We start from the raw sequence: 21334 nt of genomic DNA on the forward strand, positions 1-21334 counted from the left end.
TTCTGCAATGCTACCTTGTTTTTGTTCTGGCCCCACACTTTCTAGTTTGCTTATCTCTCCCTAGAATTCTCTTTTCTCGCTGAACCCAATGTAAAATGCCTTGGCCACTTTTTTCCTGCTCTCTTTCTCTGTCTCTGTCTTTCTCTCTTAGGTTTAATTGACATACAATAAATGGCACATCTTAAAAATGTTACAATTTGATAGGTTTTGTCAAATGTATACACTTGTAGCCACAGCCACAATTAAGATGGTGAATGTATTCATCAAACCTCAAATTTCCTCCTGCCCCTTAGTAACCCCTTTCTACCTTCCCCGACCCCTGCAGGCAACTACCGCTCTGTTTTCTCTTACTATCACTTAGTCTTTATTGTCTAGGGTTTTATATAGAGGGCATCATACAATATATGCTTTTTTTCATTGGACCGCCTTCACTCAGCATCATTATTTTGAAATCCATCCTTGTGGTTGCCTGCATTATTAGCTCATTGTCTGCATTCCTGAGTAATCTTCCACTCTGAGCATACAAACATCTGTATTTGTTGATGAACATTGAATTGTTTCTAGTTTTTGGCTATTACAAGTAAAGCTACTATAAACATCCATGGACAAGTCTTTGTATGGCCATATACTTTCTTTGGTCATGGTTAAATTTATAGGAGTGGAGAGAGAGGCTGGATCACATTGTAAGTGTGGCGTAGCTTTGGGTGAGTCATTTTTCCATCTTGGGCCTTGGCTTTCCCATGTGGACAATGTGGAACTCTGAATCTTGAGTAAGGGATTTAGGCCGGGCTGGGCTTTTGCCTGGCGGCCTGGTGGGGTGAGCCTGGCAGCCATGCACACATGATAGGCCAGAATTCCTACCAAACATGAGAATTTCCTCTCAACTGGGCAGTGTGGCTCTCTAGGGGAGGGGCGGCCCCTGCCATTGTGATGGTGGAAAGTCAACCCTGAGAGAAAACAATGCCAACTTCACTTGAAGATTGGGGGACATTTTAAAAATACTGAACAAACACAGGCAAATCAGGAAGTAGAAGGCAAAATTCCTATACATTTTGAACATAAAAAGAGATTTCCAATGAATTCCTTGATTGAAGCAGGCCTCTAGTGGCAGCTCCTCTGAGTTTTGCATCTTTTCTCTTTTGCCATTAAGATGCTTTGGAGGATTAGGCTGTGACTTTGGGCAAGTAAGTCATTTGCCCTCTTTGATCTTCATGTTCAGTTTCTCCATTTTTCGAGTGGGATCATGGAAGAACCTGCCTCCTTGGGTTGTGCAGAGATGAAAGGAGGTGACATATGTCAGTTGGTGCAGGGCCAGGCACATAGCTGGGCACGCTATCTGACAGCTATGATGAGTATGTATTCATGGAGAAATCCCAACTTCGGGATTCTTTAGCAATGCTGGTATAACTTGCATGTCCCCTGGGTGGGACTCTGCTAAACTATGCATCTCAAAAGTATTAAAAAAAAAAAAAAGATACTTTGGTTGACAAGTGTCCTAAACAAGGAAGGAGGCAGGCCCACCAAGCCTGAAGCAGTCGCAGAGCTTTAGGCATTTGATCCTTAATTTCATGGTCTCCAGTCCTTGAATCTGCCTCCCGGCTCCATCCTCCCATGAATTCAGCTCTGAGCTGGGGATCTGTGGAAAGAAATGGGAAAAATCATTTCTCCAGTGTTCTGTGTCTCACTGTGGCACAGCAGTGTGGCTTTGATATTTCTCTGATGGAGGGGGATAGCTGGGCCAGACAGGCTTTCTCCCCTTCTTTGCCCCAGAGCACCATGCAGCTTGGTGTCCAGTGGGACCTCTGGTGCATTTAATGGTGGATACTGAAGGTTGACTTGGTGCTTGCAGGAGGTTGAATTAGAGTCTGGTAGGGGTTCCAGAAGCAACAGCCAGCCTCCAGATCTTCAACTGGCATAGTACTGGACTTGTTGGTAAGCAAATGTGAGACCCTCCTCTCCCAAAAATGGGGGGAGGGCAGAGTTTGTGGAAGGGAGCAAGTCTTGAGTGAGCTGAGGGTAGAGGGGAGCAGCAAGAACCTGTCAGCATTTTGTTTATTACTTTTCATGTACTTCCTTTGTACACACAGGCTTTTGAGGTCTGGAGGCTCTGGTTTCATTTGTACCTCCCCAGCTCCCCAGGGGTTCATGAAGGTTATAATGGATTGTTTGAAATGTTTCAAAAACACTAATGGAAATCATAATACAGCTGTTTCCTGCTTTTTGCATACTCACTTATGGACGTATTTGATTAATAAATCATGGAGAAATGAATTAATTATTCTTTAATGATTACAATCTCTTTGGCAGTCAACATATTTCAAAACCGGGAGAACATGGGAGAAAAATAGCAAAAGAGAGGCCTGATGTTGAATAGGTAGGGACGTAACACAAGATTAGAAGCTCCTTAGGGTTCCTTCCAGCCCTGAAAACCTTCCTGGAAAGGACCACACAGGCTAGAGCTGCCAGAGGCTCAGGGTGCCAATGGCAGCAAGAGTTATGGAGGTAAGCAGGAGAGGTTACAGTTGCCTATTCTCAACTCTGAAGATTCTGGAAGACATTCTGTACCATGGCAGGGGGTGGTACATTAATAGTTATATTGGAGAGATCCCCATTTCTCTCTTCTGAGTTACTCTATCGAAGGTGGAGAGTCAACAACATGGAAGAGGTCTCTATCTACTTACTGTAATAGAATTTTCAGGCCAGTAGTTCTCAAACTACAGCATTGATCAGAATCACCAGAACTTGTTAAAACAGACCAATGGCCCCAACTCCAAGAGTTTTTGATTCAGTAGATTTGGAGTAGGGCTGAGAAGGTGAATTGCTCACAAACTTCCAGGTGATGTTGTTGCTGCTGGTTGGGGGCCAAGCTTTGAGAACCATGCCTCTTCCCCATTTTCCCCCATCCTTGGCTTCCCTCTTCCACGGCTTTTCCATCACCCTTCCCCGCTGCAGCCTTCTTTTTATCTTCTCAACCATCTTACTCTCTCAATACCTTTTTTCCTGGACGTCCATTCTTGACCTTTTTTCCTGGACTCTTCTCTTGCCTCCTCCCTACCTTTTCATATACTAGCTCCAGCAACCTCCTACTCTTGCCCTAAACAAAGGGAAAGTTGATTTTCTTGAAAACTGCAAAATGTACAAGAGACAGGAGTGAAAAACAGTCCATCCTCTGACAAGGGACACCAGGTGCTGGCGAGTGAGACCGCATGGGCCAGCCTGGACTTGAGGTCCCTCACGGTTGGAGGAGCTGCCTGGGGCTGGTGCAGTCTGGCCAGGACTGTATGTGAAAGGAGGACAAGGTTTGCTGTTCTGGGCCCAGGGAGAGGGTGGGGTTCAAGGCTGAGGAGATGGGGTCGCTTGGAGGGCAGCCCCCAGGTAGGCACAAATTTGGCTTCAAAAACCCCTTATGGCCATAGTCCTAAGTCTTGAGCAAACATCAGGATTCCCTGGAGAGCTGTTAACCAGCGATAACTGTGCTCCATCCCTGGACTTCTGATTCAGTAGGTCTGGAATAGGGCCAGTGTGACCAGCCAGCTGGAGGGGGTTTCCAGGACACAGGACTTAGAGTATTAAAACCAGGAAAGTCCCAGGCAAACTGGGATGAGTTGGTTACCCTACTTAGGGGTGGAGACTTTGCATTTCTAAGAAATTCTTAAGGGTTGCTGTGGTGCTGGTCGAGGACCCTGCTTTGAGATGCATAGTTCCTAAGCAACCCCAGATGCCCAGAGCTGGACACAGTGTCCCTGGGCTCTTCCAGAGGGGGGGCTCTGGGCAGGAGCTGGAACACAGACTCGGGATACTACATTCAGGGGGGTAGATGTGGACTTAGGAAACTTCGGCTACCAGGTTAAAGATTGGGAGTGGGAGGACTGGTGAGAAAGATGGGGTCGGGTTGAGGGGAACTCGTGTGCTGGGGGCATGCCCCAGAGAACCAGTCGAAGGGGAAAGAAGGAAGGAAAGAAAGAGAAATACTTGCCAACTGGGTACCTGATTTTGGGAAGTACAATCAGGCTAAAATTCAGTGTCTAAAGTATTAACTGTATTAGTCTGAGCTCTCCAGAGAAACATAACTGACAAAAAACTTACCTGTCTGTCTATCTACAGAAACATTATGTTTATATATATAAACATGACAACATTTATTCTAGGAATTGGGTCACACAATCTTGGGGATTGTGGCAAGTCAGAATTTCATAGGGCAGGACGCAAACTGCAAACGTTGAAAAAGGTGATTCTGAAATCAGGCATGCCTGAACTCTGTAGGCAGGCTGAAAGCTAGAATCTCTGATGAAGGTGAAGTTGTATTCCTCAGGAGAGTTTGGCTGGCTGAAGAAATGGCAGAAGTTCTTCTTTTCTGACTGCTGAAATCCTCAGGGAGAAATGATAGGATAAGGAGACTACCCTCATTGCTGAGGGTGATCTCCTTTGTTGATTGTAGATGCAGTTAGCCACAGATGCAGTCAAATGACTAATGATGTAAATTCATCTACAAAATACTCTCACAGGAACAATCAGGCCAGCACTTGTTTAACCAAACAAGTGGATACTGTAACCATGTTGATACGTGAAGTTAACCATCACACTTACAAAATACTGCACGAGGTTTACATGAGAATTATTTCTTATCACCAGGGAGTGTCCAACTCTCTGAGTTTGGGGGCACACAGCCCACTGCAGTGGAGTGGGGCATTTCAGAAATGTAGGGGGCATTGCAGAGATGTGGGGGTGGGGTGGGGAAGGCTACAGGGGGATCTGTATCCCACCTCCCCTTCCATTTTCTAAAAGCTACCAGCTTAAATGCTTAAAGAATATCATGTTAGGGCCAGTCTTTGGGATCTGGGGGAACTGAGACTAGAGGCAAAAATGTATTGAATAAAGGGATGAATCAAAGTATGAATACAGGTAGCTGCCATGATTCAGAGACACCTACCACTGGACCCCCTATTTGTTTGGTCCTTGGATTTGTACGAAGCACTTTTGCATACAGTAAACTCTTGGCATTCTCAAGCTGGTCCCCCTTGGATACCTACCCTGCCCCAAACTTCTGGGAGTCTTGGAAGAGCCAATTCAGCTCAAAAAACAAGTTCAGTTTTTTATCTTCAGACCCACATGTCCTCTGATGCCATTTTCAGATAAAGACCTAATCCTTCTCGAGTCCTTCTTCCCTTCAAAGTAATATGAATTGTCGGAAAACGAGAGAAGTAGAATATAACTCTTTATTCTTTCAACCCCCATTATTAAGCCTCTTGTTATTGGACCAAGCTTGTCTTCCTGACTCCCTTTTCCTTAAGGGTTGATTTTACTCAGAAGGTTCTTTGATCCCTGATGCAAATACATTTCCTTTCTCTCTCTCTCTCTCCCCTACTCCTCTTCCTCTCTCTCTTTTTTTAATTATTGCAGTTGTAGGTTTACATAAAAATCACGCAGAAAGTACAAAGTTCCCATATATCCTGCCCCCCACCATAGTTTTCTTTCTATTAACATTTTACATTAGTGTGGTCCCTTGTTATATAGACTATAGTCCAAGGTTTACATTAGGATTCACTCTTTGTGCTGTTCAGTTCTACGATTTAAAAAAAAATTTTTAATTCTATCAACATATACACACCCCCCAATTCCCCATTTAACTACTTTCAAGTATACAATGTAGTGGTGTTAATTACACTCACACTGTTGTGCTCCCATCATCACCATCCATTGCCAAAACCCTCATCACCCCAAACGCGCCTCTGTCCCCATTGAGTTTGTAAATGCCCCATTCCCCACCCCTACCCCTGCCCCTGGTAGCAAATACCCTTCTGAGCCTGCCTCAGCAGAGGTGGACTCAGCTTGTGAGGCAGCCTGGGTAACCGCTCCCCACTGCCCCCAGGACACTGTGACTCAGACTCAAGGGGGCTTCCAGGTAATTGTCTGGGAGTGAGCTGTACAGCCGGGGGCAGGCCCGCCCTAGCACACGACATGCGTGCGACATACCCACAGCTACCGGCTTTGTGGGCCCCTCTTGGCCATCTTTGCAGGCAAACGGGTAGATGAGAACTTGTGAAGTGCAAGTTTGATTATTAGTGGCGAACTTTATTTTAAACAGCTTTAGAAAATGACAGGTTCTATATTCCTAGGCTCATTGGAGTCTGGAGAGATGTTTGAAAATGTACAGCTACGCTTTGTGATTTTTACAAAGGGGGAAATGACAGGTGCCAAGGTGTTTGCCAATTCGGGAGGCTACGGAGTCTCGGAAGCCCGATGTTGTCACAATGATCCTCGTGATTGTGATGTCATCATCATTGACTCCCAATAGGCCACTGAGCCTGGGAGCAGCAGAGCCAGCCTTCTGAGCCTAAAAAAACACACCAACCGCACTCCCCCACCCCCAACCCCCCACCCAGGGGACAAATGGGAGGAGGGGCCTTGGTCCCCACCTGCAGACTGCAGAGCCCTCAGAGCTGCCCATGCCCAGCCTCGTGGGAGGACCCTGGGAGCAGGAGCCCAGACGCGGCCCTGCTCGGGGAAGCAAGGCCCCTCCTGCCTCCCCCTCCCTCTCGGCCCTGCCCTGTGTGACAGGCTTCTGTGCGCTGGTGTCCCGGGCATCTGGAGGGACGCCAAGCGGCGTGGAGGCCCGGCTGGGACGCATTCTTGGGCGCTGCGCACAGCCGGGCTGATGTCAGAGGCCGGTGGTCCGTGACTCACGCGCAGCCCCAGCGTGCCTCATCCCGGCCGCGGCCCTGTTCCCTCCGCCCGAGGCTCAGCGTGGCTCCGAGCAGCCAGTCAGCAGCTTGCGCAGTGGGGAAGAGAACTTGACTGGCAGCCTGGGAACCTGAGCTCCAGACCCTGCGGGCTTGGGTCTCCCCATCACCAAAATGAGGCAATTGCTCCAGATCCCAGACTTTCGCAGTGTCACGGGGGACTAACCAGCGGTGGGAGCTTATTAGAAATGCGGTCTTCAGACCCCACCCCAGACCTGTTGATTAGAATCTGCATTTAAATAGATCCCTCGGTGTTTGCATAGGGTTGGGGAAGCTCCACTCGGATGAGCGCTAAGATTGCCTGCATTCAGCGCTGGTGTCCCCTAACTCTGCACGGTGAGGAGCACCCCCCCCCCCCCCCCAGCGCTGCTCTGGCAGATACTCCATTGTGGACCAAGCCTTGCCCTAAAGTGAGCGCCCCACAATTTCTATATGCCTAGGTGCGGTTTCTCAGTTTAGCTCTTAAAAGTGGTTCCCAGATGGTGGTGGATAAATTCCAGGATTCCTTTCTCTATGGACCTTCCGTTTCTACTGGGATTGGGGGTGGCCGGGGGGCGGGGGGGGGGGGGCGGCTAAGGTAATGTCCAGTGATATATAATCAACTAGAGTTGAACTGAATTCACCTCTTGCCCCTATTACTCGTTCTTTTACTCTATATTCATTTTCCTATGCTGTACTCAGATGCCTCATCTTGTAACTTGTCCTGTAATTTGGAAGACAATTCAAGAGTTGAATAAATGCACTATATGGAGTGACATCATATATGCATTTAATTTGCATGCCAATAGCCAAATGAAAGAGAGAGGAAGATAAACAGTGTGGGCAACTCCCAAGAGTAAAGCCTGCTTTGGGAGGAGAGAATCACTGTTGCCCAGCCAGTCTCAGATCTCCCCCCTGACTCTCTCAAATGGGAACATATGCTCTGGGCCAAGCATGATCCTAGTTTTTCAAGATTTGCATATTTTGCACAACACAGCCGCTGCCAAATGAAAGCTAACTATTGCATTTGATACCCCGCCAAAGAAACTAGTTCCATTGCTAGAATAAAGAACAGTGTTGGTCTCTGTAAGAGAAGTTTATTTAGCTTCCAACACCATGTCTTCCTAAGGCAGAGTGATTTTGATTATATGCAATTTTTCCTTATGTGCTAACTTTAGAACCCTAAGAGGAGATGCCCTTTCACTGTATATAGTCTTTGTAGACCTTTCCAACATTCAAATATTTTCAGTAAGATTGCAAGTTGGAAGATGGTTGAGGAATGCTCTGAGCAGGAGAGAAATCTTCCTAAGTTTCTGAGAACGGCCTAATTCTAAGATGCCAGACTTGTAGCTGAGCACAGAGACGCTAGAAGATTCCATGATGTCAGGACAACCTGTGCACCGTCTCTGTCACCCCAGGAGATGCTGCATTGGGCGTGGAATTCTAGGATTTGCACAAAGGCTGGTTAAACCAACAAAAGAGGGTCTTCTAATGTGGGAGGTTGGAAAATCGCTGTAAGGCAATGGCAGAGTCAGAAATATGCTACATCACGTTAAAACAAAAGACAAATCTATTTAGGTACCTGCCTCCTACCATAAAAGAGCTGAGGCAGCTTATAAGAAGCACATACACTTTTAGGGTGAAATATAAATTTTAAAAGTATAAAATTAGACTAAGGGGTATATAAATTAGTGGAGCAGGTTAAACCTGGGCAGCAAAGAAGAGCATGCATGCTTAGACCATGAAGGCGGCCTCTCAGAGTTGCTAGCCTTGGGCTACATTTGACCAGATACGATTGAATTAAGATAGATGTAAAGCCCTGTCCTAACAGTCAGGCAACAGTCCCCCAAGGGCAGCACAGTAGGGGTCCAACTCGGCTGCCACTGACTGAAAGCTCAATATGAGCTTCCCACGAGTCCTGGTTGTCCAAATAATGTGGGGCTGCACCGACAGAGCATAGCGTCTGGCACCAAGGAGCAGGAGACCCTGCACATGGCACTGGCTGGGCATTTACTTTTGCAATCAACATATCGAAATATGCTCCCAAGAGGTGTTAGATGTGCAGGCTTCAGGGGTGTGCAGGTTATCCAAAGAGCTGAAGAGAAGTGACAATAATGCAGAGTTATATGTGCTTGCAGGAGATTCATTTGAGCTTTTGTGCTTGGTTCCAATTGTTTGTTTTTCAAAAAGAGGGCGTTGGCAAGGGGAACAGCAGATGGCGGGACCTCTCCGTGTCTAAGGCCGCAGCCGGCTGTTGCCATAAAGTCTCCAGTGGGGAAAATTTAAGGCTTCTCTGACACTTCATAAACAGTGGGGTGCAAATGATGTCAGTGGCCTGGTGCTGGGGGTGTTGGGCTCTTGACGGAGGTTGGAACTTGCAGGAAGCTTAGCATCCATGGCCGGTCAGGGACGTCCTTGTGGGGGCTTTGAAAACCCTGGTATTACAGCTGCTAGTTCTTCCTAGATGCTGTTAAAAGATGTGCTGCAAAGAGAGAGCATCTCTTAGATGTGATTTACCATTAGATGGGCCCTGTGAACAAATGAAGAAATGAATCAGCACAAAGATTCAAATACATCATTTCAAGTCTGTTCATGGCAAAATGAACACAGGACTTGGAGTCAGCCGGATTTCAGTTTGAATCCCGGTGCTTCCCATCATGGTGGGGTGGGAGTGGGGGTGGTCAGTGTTACCTTGGGCTGGCTGCAAAACTGCTATGTGAGGTTGTGAATTCCTAACTCACAAAGCTGTGATCATTGAATAAGCTAATGCAAATGAATGGCCCAATCAATATCAACATGTTCATCAAATCCTGGTTCCATCTCCTCTTTCTCATACGCTAAGCTAATCCCTCTCTCTGGGCCCCCCTCCAACGTGGCCATTGCCAGAAGTCCGTCTTCATTTCTAACGTACATGTCCTTGTTTCCTCTCTACTGACTTCCTTTTCCAGCTTTAAAAACACAAGCTCAGACCGCAACTCAGCTAACCCATCAGACTCCTGCCCTGCTCCCTTCATTTCATCTCCAAATATTTTGGATGTTGGATCTGCATTCACTCTCTGTGCATCTTCGCAGCCACTCCATAAGTAGCACCAATCTGAATTTTTGTCCCCATCATTCTATTGGTAAAGGATCGTTGCCAACTCCAATCAACTTTCCCCAGCCTCCCATCTTCATGGCTCTGAAACATGTGGCGGTCCATTTCCCCACTCTTGCTATTTCCTCTTCTGCCCTCTTTGTCCCCTGCAAGGCGATGGTGCTTTTTATTACTGTGACCTTCCCTTGGCATTCCCCTGAACTGCCATCTTCTTCTCGTTCCCCAAATGCAGGCATGTCCAAAGCTTCAGCCCTTGGCGCCTATGGAAAGCATCCATGGCTAGAACAGCGGTCAACAGACTTTTCTGTAAAGGTCCAGAGAGTAAAAATTTCAGGCTTTGCTTGCCCTAAGGTCTCTGTTGCAACTGCTCAGCTTGGCTGCTGCAGGGGAAAGCATCCATGAGCAGGACATACGTGAACGAGCAAGGCCCTGTTCCAACAAGGGCTGGCTTAGCAGGATGTGGGGCGGATTTGGCTGGTGGCAGTAGCTTGCCAACCCCCACCCTAGTGGAAAGAATGTGGACAATAGAGTCAGGTACACCTGGTTTTACAATCTGGCTCCATCATTCACTAGCTCCATTAAGGTGGACAAGTTACTTAACCTCTGTGCTCCTTCGTATCCTTATCTGTAAAGTGGGACTAATCGCACTGCGCTCACAGGGCTGTTGATAGAGTAAAATAGAATAATGTGCAATGCCTCTGGGCATCTCCCCTTCCCAGTCTCTTCCCTTTTCTCTCTACCTTCTCACCCACTGCCGTGTCTCCAAACTCTCCCTCCGTCTCCATGCCTGGTCTCTCTTCTGAGTTTAAAATCTGCACGTTCAACCGCCAGTCGGATTGTTGTGTTCATGTAGACTAATCTTTGCATTGTAACAAATGCACACCTTCTCCTGAGGCCGCCTCCATGTGCCATCTGCACCTGTCAAGGTTTCCACCTGGTCCTCAGGGCTCAGGATAGACAACTGCCCCCCACCTCCACCACCGGGAGGGTTGTTCTGTGCTCTTTGCTTTCAGAGACCCTAGCAAGATTGTTCTTATCTAAAGTAACACACTCTACCGTGTACTTTTGTGCAGTATTGTGAACTTGCTTTATTTCTCCCACTGGATTAAAAATTCCTTCCGGGAGCAAAGCAACATTTGACCCACCCTGCAGGCACAAGTCGTGACTTGTGTTCATTGACCTGGCGCGGAAGCCTTGAACTTGGCTCTCCTCTGGGCGGACCGGTAGCCCCGCTGGCCCCCTCGGCAGGCAGAGAGAGGGCAGAGGGAGGACCTCACAAAGCCGGGGACTGAGTCTCCCTTTCCAGGTTGTGGGCTGCGAGGCTTCCTTGTCTTTTGGCTTTGGTGGCTGGGTAGTGTGTGTGTGTGTGTGTGTGTGTGTGTGTGTGTGTGTATGTAGGGGGTTGTCTGTGTGCACATAAGTTGGAGGGAGGGGGGGAAACAGATGTGTGTGTGTAGGGTGTGTGGAGTGTGTATTTGTGCACAGGGTGTGCATGTGTTGGGTGTGTTGTGTGGGGGGAGTGCAATGGGGGAGGGCGGTGTGCATGCAGGGTGTGTGTGTGTACAATGTAAGAGGGCAGTGTAATTGCAGGGTGAATGTGTGTATGTGTGTGGGGGGTGTATAGTGTGGAACATCATCGGCCATCGTGAAATGGAACCTGATTTTGGGGGCTGCTCTCTTTCTCCATGGGAAATATCCAGCAGGCGAAGCACGGGACACACACAAAGCTTCTGGAAATACAGAGACCAAGTGATAAAACCAAATAGCAGGCAGGCTGTCTGTCTTGGTACCCACAGATAGGCCATAAAAACAAGTCATGCATCCTGAATGCCTGGTGGGAGCTTTTTTTTTTTTTTTTTTTGATTATTTCTTTGGTGGGAGCTTTGAGATTCTCCAGAGAGACCTGCACGCTTCAGGCTACAGCCTGTGGGGTGGCCAGGCCCTGCTCGGTTCCATCCTGACCCAGGTTCAGACCAGACCTTAGACCAGGAGTGTGCCTTCCTTATCTCTGGGTCCTTTCAACCCCACCTAACTGAGACTCTCAGGGCCAGCTGGGAATGGGGGTGTCAAGATCTGAATTCAGATCCTGAATTCCAAGAGTAGGGGATTGCCGGAACCAGCTGCAGCCTGCCTGTAAATCATGAGGGCGGTCTGAGAAAACACCCAGGCTAAAGGTCGGAGAATGTAAGGGAACGAGACTGGTAGTTTTCAAGAGTAAATGTAAGCATCAGAAGCTTCTGCTTAAATGTAGCCCTATGTGCACATTTAATAAGCAAAACCACGGAAAACCCGGCTGCTCCGGCGACTCCATGTCATGGACTGGGGTGGGTGCTGTTCAGCCCAGGGGTGGACTCCACCTGCTTTCTTCCCCCTCATTCCAGCCTTTTGAGGGGGGCTTCACATGAGCACAGTCTGCAGCCGCTCATGGCAACCAAATCTCTTACTTTTTTAAAAAGGGAAGTAGAATGACTTGCCTGAGGTCATCTGGGCGTGGAGGGCTTTCAGCCTCCTGAACACCAGGTCCTGGCCCAGACTAATCTACCATCTGGGCCAGGCCCAAGACATGGCAGGGGATGGAAGGAAAGAGGTGGGCTAGAGGAATGGGTTGGCTGGATTTGAGGGTCCCGCGGAACCCAGAGTTTGGGGACCGAAAAGGTGGACCCGCCATTTGCATGACTTCATGCCATGGAGAATACAATGGATTTCACAACTGCGGGTGTGAGCTCCTACTCTCACACCCCTTCCTAAGGTTTCAGGGATGGCTCTCCTTAAGGAAGGTCCAGCCACTCTGTGACATGCCAGCTACCTGCACTGTGTGGAGGTTTAATGGGACATGCCTGGTTTCATTTAATCATCACGAATCATGCTGGACAAATATCAATCCCCTTAATCTCGGCCACATCCTCATGAGGTAGGGACTATTAGTAGCATCATCTACACAGCAGAGGCTATTAATAGCACCAGCTCTTTAGGACACATTTGGAAACTAGGGTGTGGACAGGTGAAGTAATTTGTCTTCACCTCCTTAGATGCACAGCTGGGAAGGAATAAAACTGGATTCGCATCAAAGAGCAGCCTGGCTCCTTGGTTCATCGCCTTCACCAGTGGGCTGTTAAACTTCTAACAGGGGAGGATTTGCTGAACAAGTGGGGATTCCTTGTTGTTTGGATAAGTGTCTTAGCCCCTGGCTGGGTTTTGGCTTGGTAAAAATAATAGTATTGTACCCAGAGGGATCATTTGGAAACAGAGTTGTGTTAAGCTGCCACTCCTATTAAAGTCTTCGATGGCTACTAAAATCATGACCAAAATCCATAACAGAGGCTTTAAGGCTCTAGCTGATTTGGTCTCTGTTTACTACAGGGTTGCTGTTTGCCTCTCCCCGACTTGCTGTTTGCCCTTCAGGGAAGGTGTTTTATTTCCTGAAGCCCCAGGACCTTTGCCCAAGCCATTGCCTCTCCCCTAAAGACTTTCCAGTCAGCAATTACTCTTCCTTTGGTATTTCCCTTATCATCACCTCCTCCAGGAAGCCTTCCCTGATCCTACCACCTAGATCAGTATCTCCGTTGAGCACTCTCCCTTTCCTTCCCAGCCCTCACCTGAGTTTGCTATTGTACTTTTGTTAGTGTGGCACTTTGTGGTTCTCACCTGATGGCAAGCTCCCCAAGAGCAGAAGCCTCGTGAGTCTTATTCTCAGCATTTCCCAGAATCTTGCACAGGGCCTGATGCATTTGGCTGAATGAGTAAATCACTTAATGCTCTGAATTGTCAGATGCAAATTTTGAACAGATCTTCCCCACCCCATCACCAATTTACGGTCCACCAGTGTCCACCAAAACTGGATTCTGGGTCACGTTACTCCCCCTATGTTCTTTACTTCATGACCACCCTGAACATTTAAAAAGAAACATGTTCACAATGAGCCGATACCTGCATCACCTCCTTTTGATCCTGGTGACAAGGGCAGGTAATATTAGCTCCATTTTACAGGTGAGCACACCGAGGCTCAGAGACGAAGAGGGCCTGTCTGAGGTGACACAGTCCACATAGGACCCAGTGGTGTCCTGCCTCTCAACTCTTTCCACATCACCTACTAGGTACATGCTTACCTGACTCGGCTCATTATCTCCTCAGCCTTTGCTCTCACCTCCCGCAATCAAGAGGGAGCAGGGGGCAGTGCCTGAATGCAGGTGGAGCCCACCTGGGCAGGGGCTGTGCCAGGCAGTCCAACCAGCTCCCTGGAAGAGCTGCCGGGTTCTCATTCAGGGTTGCGGGGGCCAGGCCTGCTCTATCTTTTGAAGTTTCCAAGTGAGAAACCTCACCATTATCTGTCTCTGCGGTAGCAGGCAGCCCTTTGAAGGATAGCTGTGTGGATGAAACCATCAGCCCTGATCTCCTGACTTCTGGGTCTCTGAGGCTGGCCTGGGCAGCAACTCACACATTAATGTGTGTGTATGTGTGTGAACTGCTGGGAGAGGGGGCAGGCTACCCGGGAGTGTAACTTGAGGCAAGCCCTGAGCCTCACCTGTGTGTCCCATCCACACAGCTGCAAAGAGGGGGCAAGTGAGAAGGTCCTTTCTGGATGGTTCTTCTGTGGTTCCTGCCATTGCAGGCTGCCTTACACCCCTCCGGCCATGCTAGGGCAGAAGCAGCCATTTGGGGACTTTCCATTCTCTCTCCAGTGCTAAAGGCTCTTTTCCCCAGCAGGGATTTTCCCCAACAGAGAGGCAGGATGGGCTCTTTTCTCCCAAGTTCCAAGCTGGAGGGATTAACTTCCCATTCCACACTGCAGGACCATTCGTGACATATCAGAAGTAGAAGGGGCCATGAAGACCCTCTTTCCAGCCTCCACGAGGGAAAGGTCCCCAGGGGAGAAAATAGCTGCATCCCCCAACATTCTCCTGGCCAGTCCGCCATAGAACCGACCGGAGCCCTGCTTTCTAGATTCGCTTGACCCCATGCTTCTTGCTCGAGCGTCCCTGCTGCTTGCCCATCCAGTTGCCCTGCTCGTCTGAGCCTTCCTGGGCACCCGGCCAGAGACGCCTCCTGTCCACTCACCTGGTCCCAGGTGGGGCCTCCTGGGTGGAAGCTGCAGCCCGTCTCTGCTTCTCGGACCTCAGGACTGCGCAGGCTCACAGATGCAGCTGCACGGACCCTGCGTCCCTTTCAGCTCTGCCTTGGGCCAGTCTACAAGTCCAGCTCCTCAAGAGGCACCTCAATGTTGATGGAATACCAGGTGACCCAGAAGAGCAGGCTGAGTGCCAGGACCAGGGCGCCTGTGTAGACCAAGAAGTCCCAGTAGCTCAGGGGGGCGAAGATCCCCAACAGCAGCAGGGTCAGACCGGTGGCATCAAACACGAGGGCAAGGGTGAGGAGGGCCACGCACCTCCCGGGCTTGCATCCCCCCCACGGCCTCCCCAGCAGCATTGCCCGGGAGGAGCCCAGCAGCTCTTCCGGGGGCGGGGGGGGGGGGGGGACTCGCAGGGGAGGGCGGCAGACCTGCCTCCCGCTGCCTCCTCTCCCTGCTGGGTGTGAGCTGATGTGTGAGCCAGCGGCGTCTCAGAGGCACAAGGAAGTACACGTGGCCTTGAACCTTTATGAGCCCAGCAGCCAGTGGGGCAGGATGTTTCTTAACTGTTTCAGTGCTCAGGAATGACACCTACCCGAAGTGCATGACATGACTTTGACTCGGATTGCTTATCCCTGGTCCCAACCAAGTCATGTGGTGGGGACGGATTCCAGGTGCCCTTAGGGACGGATTCACAATGTCGGGGGTCTAAAGCCGTTGAGGTGTGTCCTGTGGCCCCAGAAGAGGGTTGTCTTTTGCATAGCTCCCAGAGAGCCTGAGTAGGTCTTGGGCAAGCCTGGTCATCACCAGGAGACACGGTTTCTTCATCTAATGTGGTAGGCTGGGGTCTTCTCTCCTCTCCCCTCCTCTGCCCTAATCTTTCTGGTGGGAAAGGGAGATTTGATGTGAGAAGGTATGGAAAAGAGTTTGTTGACATAAATAGATATTGAAATTTCCCCGTAAGAATTAGTTACTATTAACAAGAAAATGTTTGTCCATCTTATAAATTCACTACTCTGAAGACCAAAGGACCTGGGAATCTTAAAGAGGAGAATGAACTGTAAACCTCCACCATGGCCCTTCGGATAAAGGCAGACTCTGGAAAAAGGGCAGAAGATTTGAATAAGACTGAGAGGATGGAGAGGTGAGCACAGGCAGAGACAGGACTTCTGGGTCCTGTCAGCAAGGAGACTTGGTGCGGACCAAAAGGCAACTCCAGGCAAAATCAAGAAATGCTTCCACCGTCCTTTGCCTCCGCACTTTTAGGCTGGCTCACCTTCCATGGGCTTTCTCTCTGGCAATGGGCTGTGCTGGTCTGCTTCCCAGGCGCTGCCTGCAGGGAAGGGTTCTATACAAAACAGGCCGCCCTTATCACTATGGCCACTTACAGGGTGAGCTTCAAATGAGAAAAATACAGCCACAGCCCTTGGCCGGCACTGATGGGACTATACAGACAGCCTCTGACCCTGATCCTTTGCAGGGCCTTGAACCAGGTGCCAAACCCTCTCTGGGCCTTAGTTTCCCCAGAAATAAAAAGGAAATAATCTCCACTTTCCTTTGCTTCCTCCAGAGGGCGACAATACACAGATGGTTTGAGTCCAGTTTCCTATGTCAAGGTAAGTGAGAAACTTCCAGAACAAGTCTCAGGGAGGGAAAATTATATGGACCATAATTTTGAGGACCCAAAACATCAGGGAATTGACCCAAGCCAATCTTTAGCACCTCAACGTGAGAGTAACTGAGGCCAAACTTCTACCCAACAATTGTGTCCTCTTCTCCATATGCCCTTGACGGGCTTAGGGAACTCACACAGGAACATCTGCAAGTGCTGGGGAAGCCACGGCTTCCAACCAACTGCTCTCTAGCTCTGACTGTGAGAGTTTCCTGGGGAGAACAGTGCATGACCTTCCCAGGGGCCGGCTGAGCGAACATCCCTAAGGCGGCTGCTGTTGGATCTGCTGATACATCAGGTGCATTTTGCACACGCATCCTGTGTGTGGGGGTGGGCTCTTATCTAGGTAACCTACTGTCCTGCTTTTAGCACTAAAATTTCTGCATCACAGGAGACCGTAGTCCTGGATCCCCTGAGACGGTTGGTCGCCCTGTTCCTGCCTGGGGGGTCAACTTCAAAGAGAAGCGGATGAGGGAAAGTCTCTCCCACCACAATTCCCGTTTCAGGGCAGCTCCTTAGGTTTAACACACACACACACACAGACACACACACACACACACAGACACAGAGACACACACACACACAGACACACACACACACAGACACACACACACACAGACACACAGACACACACAGACACACACACACAGACACACACACAGAGACACACACACACACACAGACACACACACACAGACACATACACTTCCAGAGGAAAACCCATGACATATTCACAAGCCAAAGGGGGCAATTGAAACTCCCCACCATTGCAGTGCCTGAGGATCGGATGGCGCTAATCAGCGTTAACTACTTGGCATTCATCCTCCAAACCATAAGTACCTTTTTTCTTTCCTACAAAACAGGGTGCATGGGGGTGGGTCATGGTGGCTCAGCAGGCAGAGTTCTCATCTACCATGCCGGAGACCCAGGTTCGATTCCCGGTGTCTGCCCATGCAAAACAAAAAACAAAAAAAAGCAGGGTGCATGGAACTCTGTGTTCTACAGCCTGTCTTACCTTTCTCACAACACGTGACAATTCTTTCCTAATCCATCCTTGGATCCCCTCCCCAAGGCACCGGCCAGGGTGTGCAAACCGCCCCACACCTCCGGCCCCTGTATCCACAGCTCCTGTTTCCTGAAGCTGCAGCATCTGTTGCAGTTCAGGTGTTGATACGGCTGGGAGAGAACGAATGGAATGTGTCATGAAAAGCCTGGTGAGTCTCAAGCGCTGGAGTGGGATGGGCTGAAAAGAAGAGGCAGGGACAAAATTTAAGTCAGGGAGCGTGGCTACAAGTTTGGGAAACAGAAAAGGCCTGGGGGGTAGGTCTGCTGATGCAGGAAGCAGCTCGTTAGCGAGACCCAGTCATCTGACCTGACAAAGAGCAGTTTGTTGCACCCAGTTTTAGCCAGAAGGCTGCCACCTCCCTCTGCCTTCCGCACAGGTCCTTTATGACTTGTCTGTGTGTCAAGTCCAGGATCTACTGCTGAAAACAATTGAGAGGGTTTTTATCTTTATTCCTGTTTTTTCACAGTCCTTGGACTTCTGACTGCAGTATACATAGAAAATTTGGACTCTCAACCCAGACTTTCAGAAACTGTCCCAAAACGACTAAGTCAGCACCCATTGCGGTCACCCCATTATCGGTGACCCACCAAACCACCAGAATGAGTGCTTCAGCCCCAGGGATGCCAAGGTGGCCTTGGCCAACCGCATGCCTGGGAGAGAGGCCGAAGAAGCAGGGCCTTCTTTCCCATCCAGTCTCTGGCTGGCCCTCCACTCTGTTCCCAAACCAAGGAACCCCCTTCAGCAAGTGGGGAACCTGAGTGACCCCTATACATTTAGAGGCTTTAAGTGAAGTGAAATTTAAATGGAGTTAATATCACTGAGCACCTACTATGTGTCATGCTGCAGGAACAAGGTAAAACACCGAGTTAAAATTCCAGAGGAAGAGACGATTAATTAATAATTACAGTACTATATAAATAATTCCAGATGATGATAAATGCGTTGGAAAAATAACAAAAACAGGGAAATAAAATACAGATCGAGTGCTAGCTGCCTGTTAGGCTACTTTGAAAGTTTGTTTTCTGAACCGTGAACATGGCATGGAGGAAACAGCTGGACGCCCAGCCCCTGAGCTGTGACTTTCACATTTGGTCACCTCAGGCCCTTCTACTCCTCTGCTCACTCAGGTGGTTTGTCCTGCTCTGTGTCCTGATGGTTCTGCCTCCTTTCGGCACATGAGACTGTGTTGGTCCCTCCCTTAGCATTGTCATCATGACCTGACACCTCCCTGTGACATCATAGGGAGGACAGCCTTTCCTGTGGCCTGGATCTCAAAGGGTAGGTCAAGAGCCTGGCAGGGTTTAGGTCAGATGGGTGCTCAGCTGGCCTAGAGTCACAGTACAGGGACTATCTGATCAGTTAAGGGGTCAGTCACCATTGGTGTGTCCGGCTCAGATGCCTGGAGGGTCCAGACCATGCCAGCCTATTCTCTGAGCCTTCCCTTTACCTTTCAGTAAAAAGGTCAGAACTGGGCTCGGCCACTCAAGCTGTGTGACCTTGGGCAAATCACTTACCCTCTCTGAGCTGCATCTTCCTCATCTGTAAAATAATCCCTACTTCACAGGGTTGCTGCGTTGATTAAATGAGTTCCTAGGTGTGAAGTGCTTAGAACCTGCACACTGTAAGCACGTACTAGTGCTACTGTTGGGGTTGTGCTGATATCTCTGCATTCTTTCTGGCATGATCTTCTGAACAGGAAGTCCCTGCTTAGACGGTTCCATCCTTGACTCTCTTGCACCATCATTTCTACCCCTTTATCACTCTTGGCTTCATCTGGTTGCAGCTCTCGGCTCCCTTGTCTGCCAGCCCTCCTTCTCCACCAGGTCCACTGGGATGTGCTGAGCCCTCTTTCTATCCTTGGACAGACACTGATCCCTTATTCTTATGAAATACCCTTCCCAGACTCCTTCTTTTCATTCTAATCCCTCATCTCTATCAAGATTGGTCTTTCTCTTCCTCAAATCCCTAAGCGTGCCCTATTCTCAAAATCCAATGTTCAGGAAGGTCTAGCCAGGACAATTAGACAGTAAAAAGAAATGAAAGGTATTCACATTGGAAAGGAAGTAGTGAAACTCTCACTGTTTGCAGATGACATGATACTATATGTCAAAAAATCCCAAAAAAATCTACAGCAAAGCTACTAGAACTAATTAGTAAAGCAAAGTGGCAGGGTACCAGATCAACACCCCCAAATCAGTAGTGTTCCTATACACTGCTGATGAGTGATCTGAGGAGTACATCAAGAAAACAATTCCAGTTACAATAGCAACCAAAAGCATCAAATACTTAGGAATAAATTTAACTGAGACAAAAAACCTATACACAGAAAACAATAAGAAATTGCTAAAAGAAAATCATGGAAGACCTAAATAAATGGAAGGACATATCGTGTTCATGGATTGGAAGACTAAATATAGTTAAGATGTCAATTCTACCCCAATTGATTTATAGATAATGCAATACCAATGAAATTCCCAGCAACTTACTTTGCAGAAATAGAAAAGCCAATAACCAAATTTATTTGGAAAGGCAGCGTGCTTCAAAGAGCTAAAAATATCTTGAGAAAGAAAATAGAGGTCTCATACTATCTGACTTTAAAGCATATTATGAAGCTACAGTAGTCAAAACAGCATGGTACTGCCATAAATATAAAGTATATCTATCTTTATATATAGATACCTAGAGTATGTCTATAAAGTACAAAGTATATCTTTATACTGAAAAAGTATATCTGTCTGACCAATGAAATAAAATCGAGTGTTCAGAAATAGACCCTCTCATCTATGGACAATTGAAGTTTGACAAGGTGGACAAGTCAATCTAACTGGGACAGAGCAGCCTCTTCAATAAATAGTGTTTGGTGAACTGGATATCCATAAGCAAAAGAATGAAAGAGGATCCATATCTCACACCCTATATGAAGATTAACTCAAAATGGATCAAATACCTAAATATTAGGGTTAAGGCCATAAAAAGTTTAGAAGAAAATGCAGGGACATATCTTATAAATCTTATGCTAGGAGGTAGCTTTCTAGACCTTACAAGCAAAGCACAAGCAATGAAAAAAGAAAAAGGTAGATGGAATCGCCTCAAAATTAAACACTTTTCTGCATCAAAGAACTTTGTCAGTAAAGTAAAAAGGCAGCCCATGCAATGGGAGACAATATTTGGAAACTGCATATCAGATAGTTAATATCCAAAATATATAAAGAGATTCTGCAACCCAACAACAGAAAGAGAAACAACCCAATTAAAAATTGGGCAAAAAGATATGAGCAAATACTTTTCAGAAGGAGAAATACAAATGGCTAAAAGGCACATGAAAAGATGCTCAACTTCACTGGTTATTAGGGAAATGCAAATCAATACCACAATGAAATATCATCTGACACCCACTGGAATAGCCATTATCCAAAAAAAAAAAAAAAAAAAAAGAGAGAGAGAGAGAAAATGAAGAGTGCTGGAGAGGATGTGGAGAAAGAGCCACATTTATCCACTGTTGGTAGGAATGCAAAATGGTGTGACTGCTTTGGAAGGCATTTGGCAGTTCCTCAGGAAACTAAGTATAGAATTACCATTTGATCCAGCAATCCCGTTACTAGGTATATATTCAGAGGAATTGACAGCAAGAACACAAACAAACATCTGCACACTGATGTTTATAGCAGAATTATTTACAATTGCTGAAAAATGGAAACAGCCCAAATGTCCATCAGTG

The 21334-nt window shown here is 48.0% G+C and overlaps 1 protein-coding gene across 13 annotated transcripts; it reads right to left on the reverse strand.

The window, feature by feature from the left end:
- Positions 1 to 337: 337 nt before the first annotated feature.
- TMEM238L (transmembrane protein 238 like) lies at positions 338 to 18870 on the reverse strand. 13 transcript variants are annotated; one of them, XR_013177914.1, is made up of 6 exons: positions 18740 to 18870; positions 17566 to 17793; positions 15474 to 15760; positions 14869 to 15086; positions 13459 to 13545; positions 8272 to 11543 (listed from the first exon to the last, which is right to left on the reverse strand). XR_013177914.1 is itself a non-coding variant. In XM_077166000.1 (2 exons), exon 1 carries the CDS (start codon positions 15235 to 15237, stop codon positions 14998 to 15000), a length of 240 nt encoding a protein of 79 aa, XP_077022115.1. In that variant the 5' UTR covers positions 15238 to 15302; the 3' UTR covers positions 8272 to 9249; positions 14869 to 14997. The 13 variants fall into 13 exon arrangements, 1 of the variants encoding a protein (XP_077022115.1); XR_013177916.1 differs by lacking the exon at positions 13459 to 13545 and adding an exon at positions 15310 to 15403 and having other exon boundaries at positions 8272 to 9249; XR_013177912.1 differs by lacking the exon at positions 13459 to 13545 and having other exon boundaries at positions 8272 to 9201.
- Between the last annotated feature and the right edge of the window lie 2464 nt (positions 18871 to 21334).

This window comes from Tamandua tetradactyla, chromosome 6 (genome assembly GCF_023851605.1).
Source record: "Tamandua tetradactyla isolate mTamTet1 chromosome 6, mTamTet1.pri, whole genome shotgun sequence".
Lineage (NCBI taxonomy): Eukaryota > Metazoa > Chordata > Mammalia > Pilosa > Myrmecophagidae > Tamandua > Tamandua tetradactyla.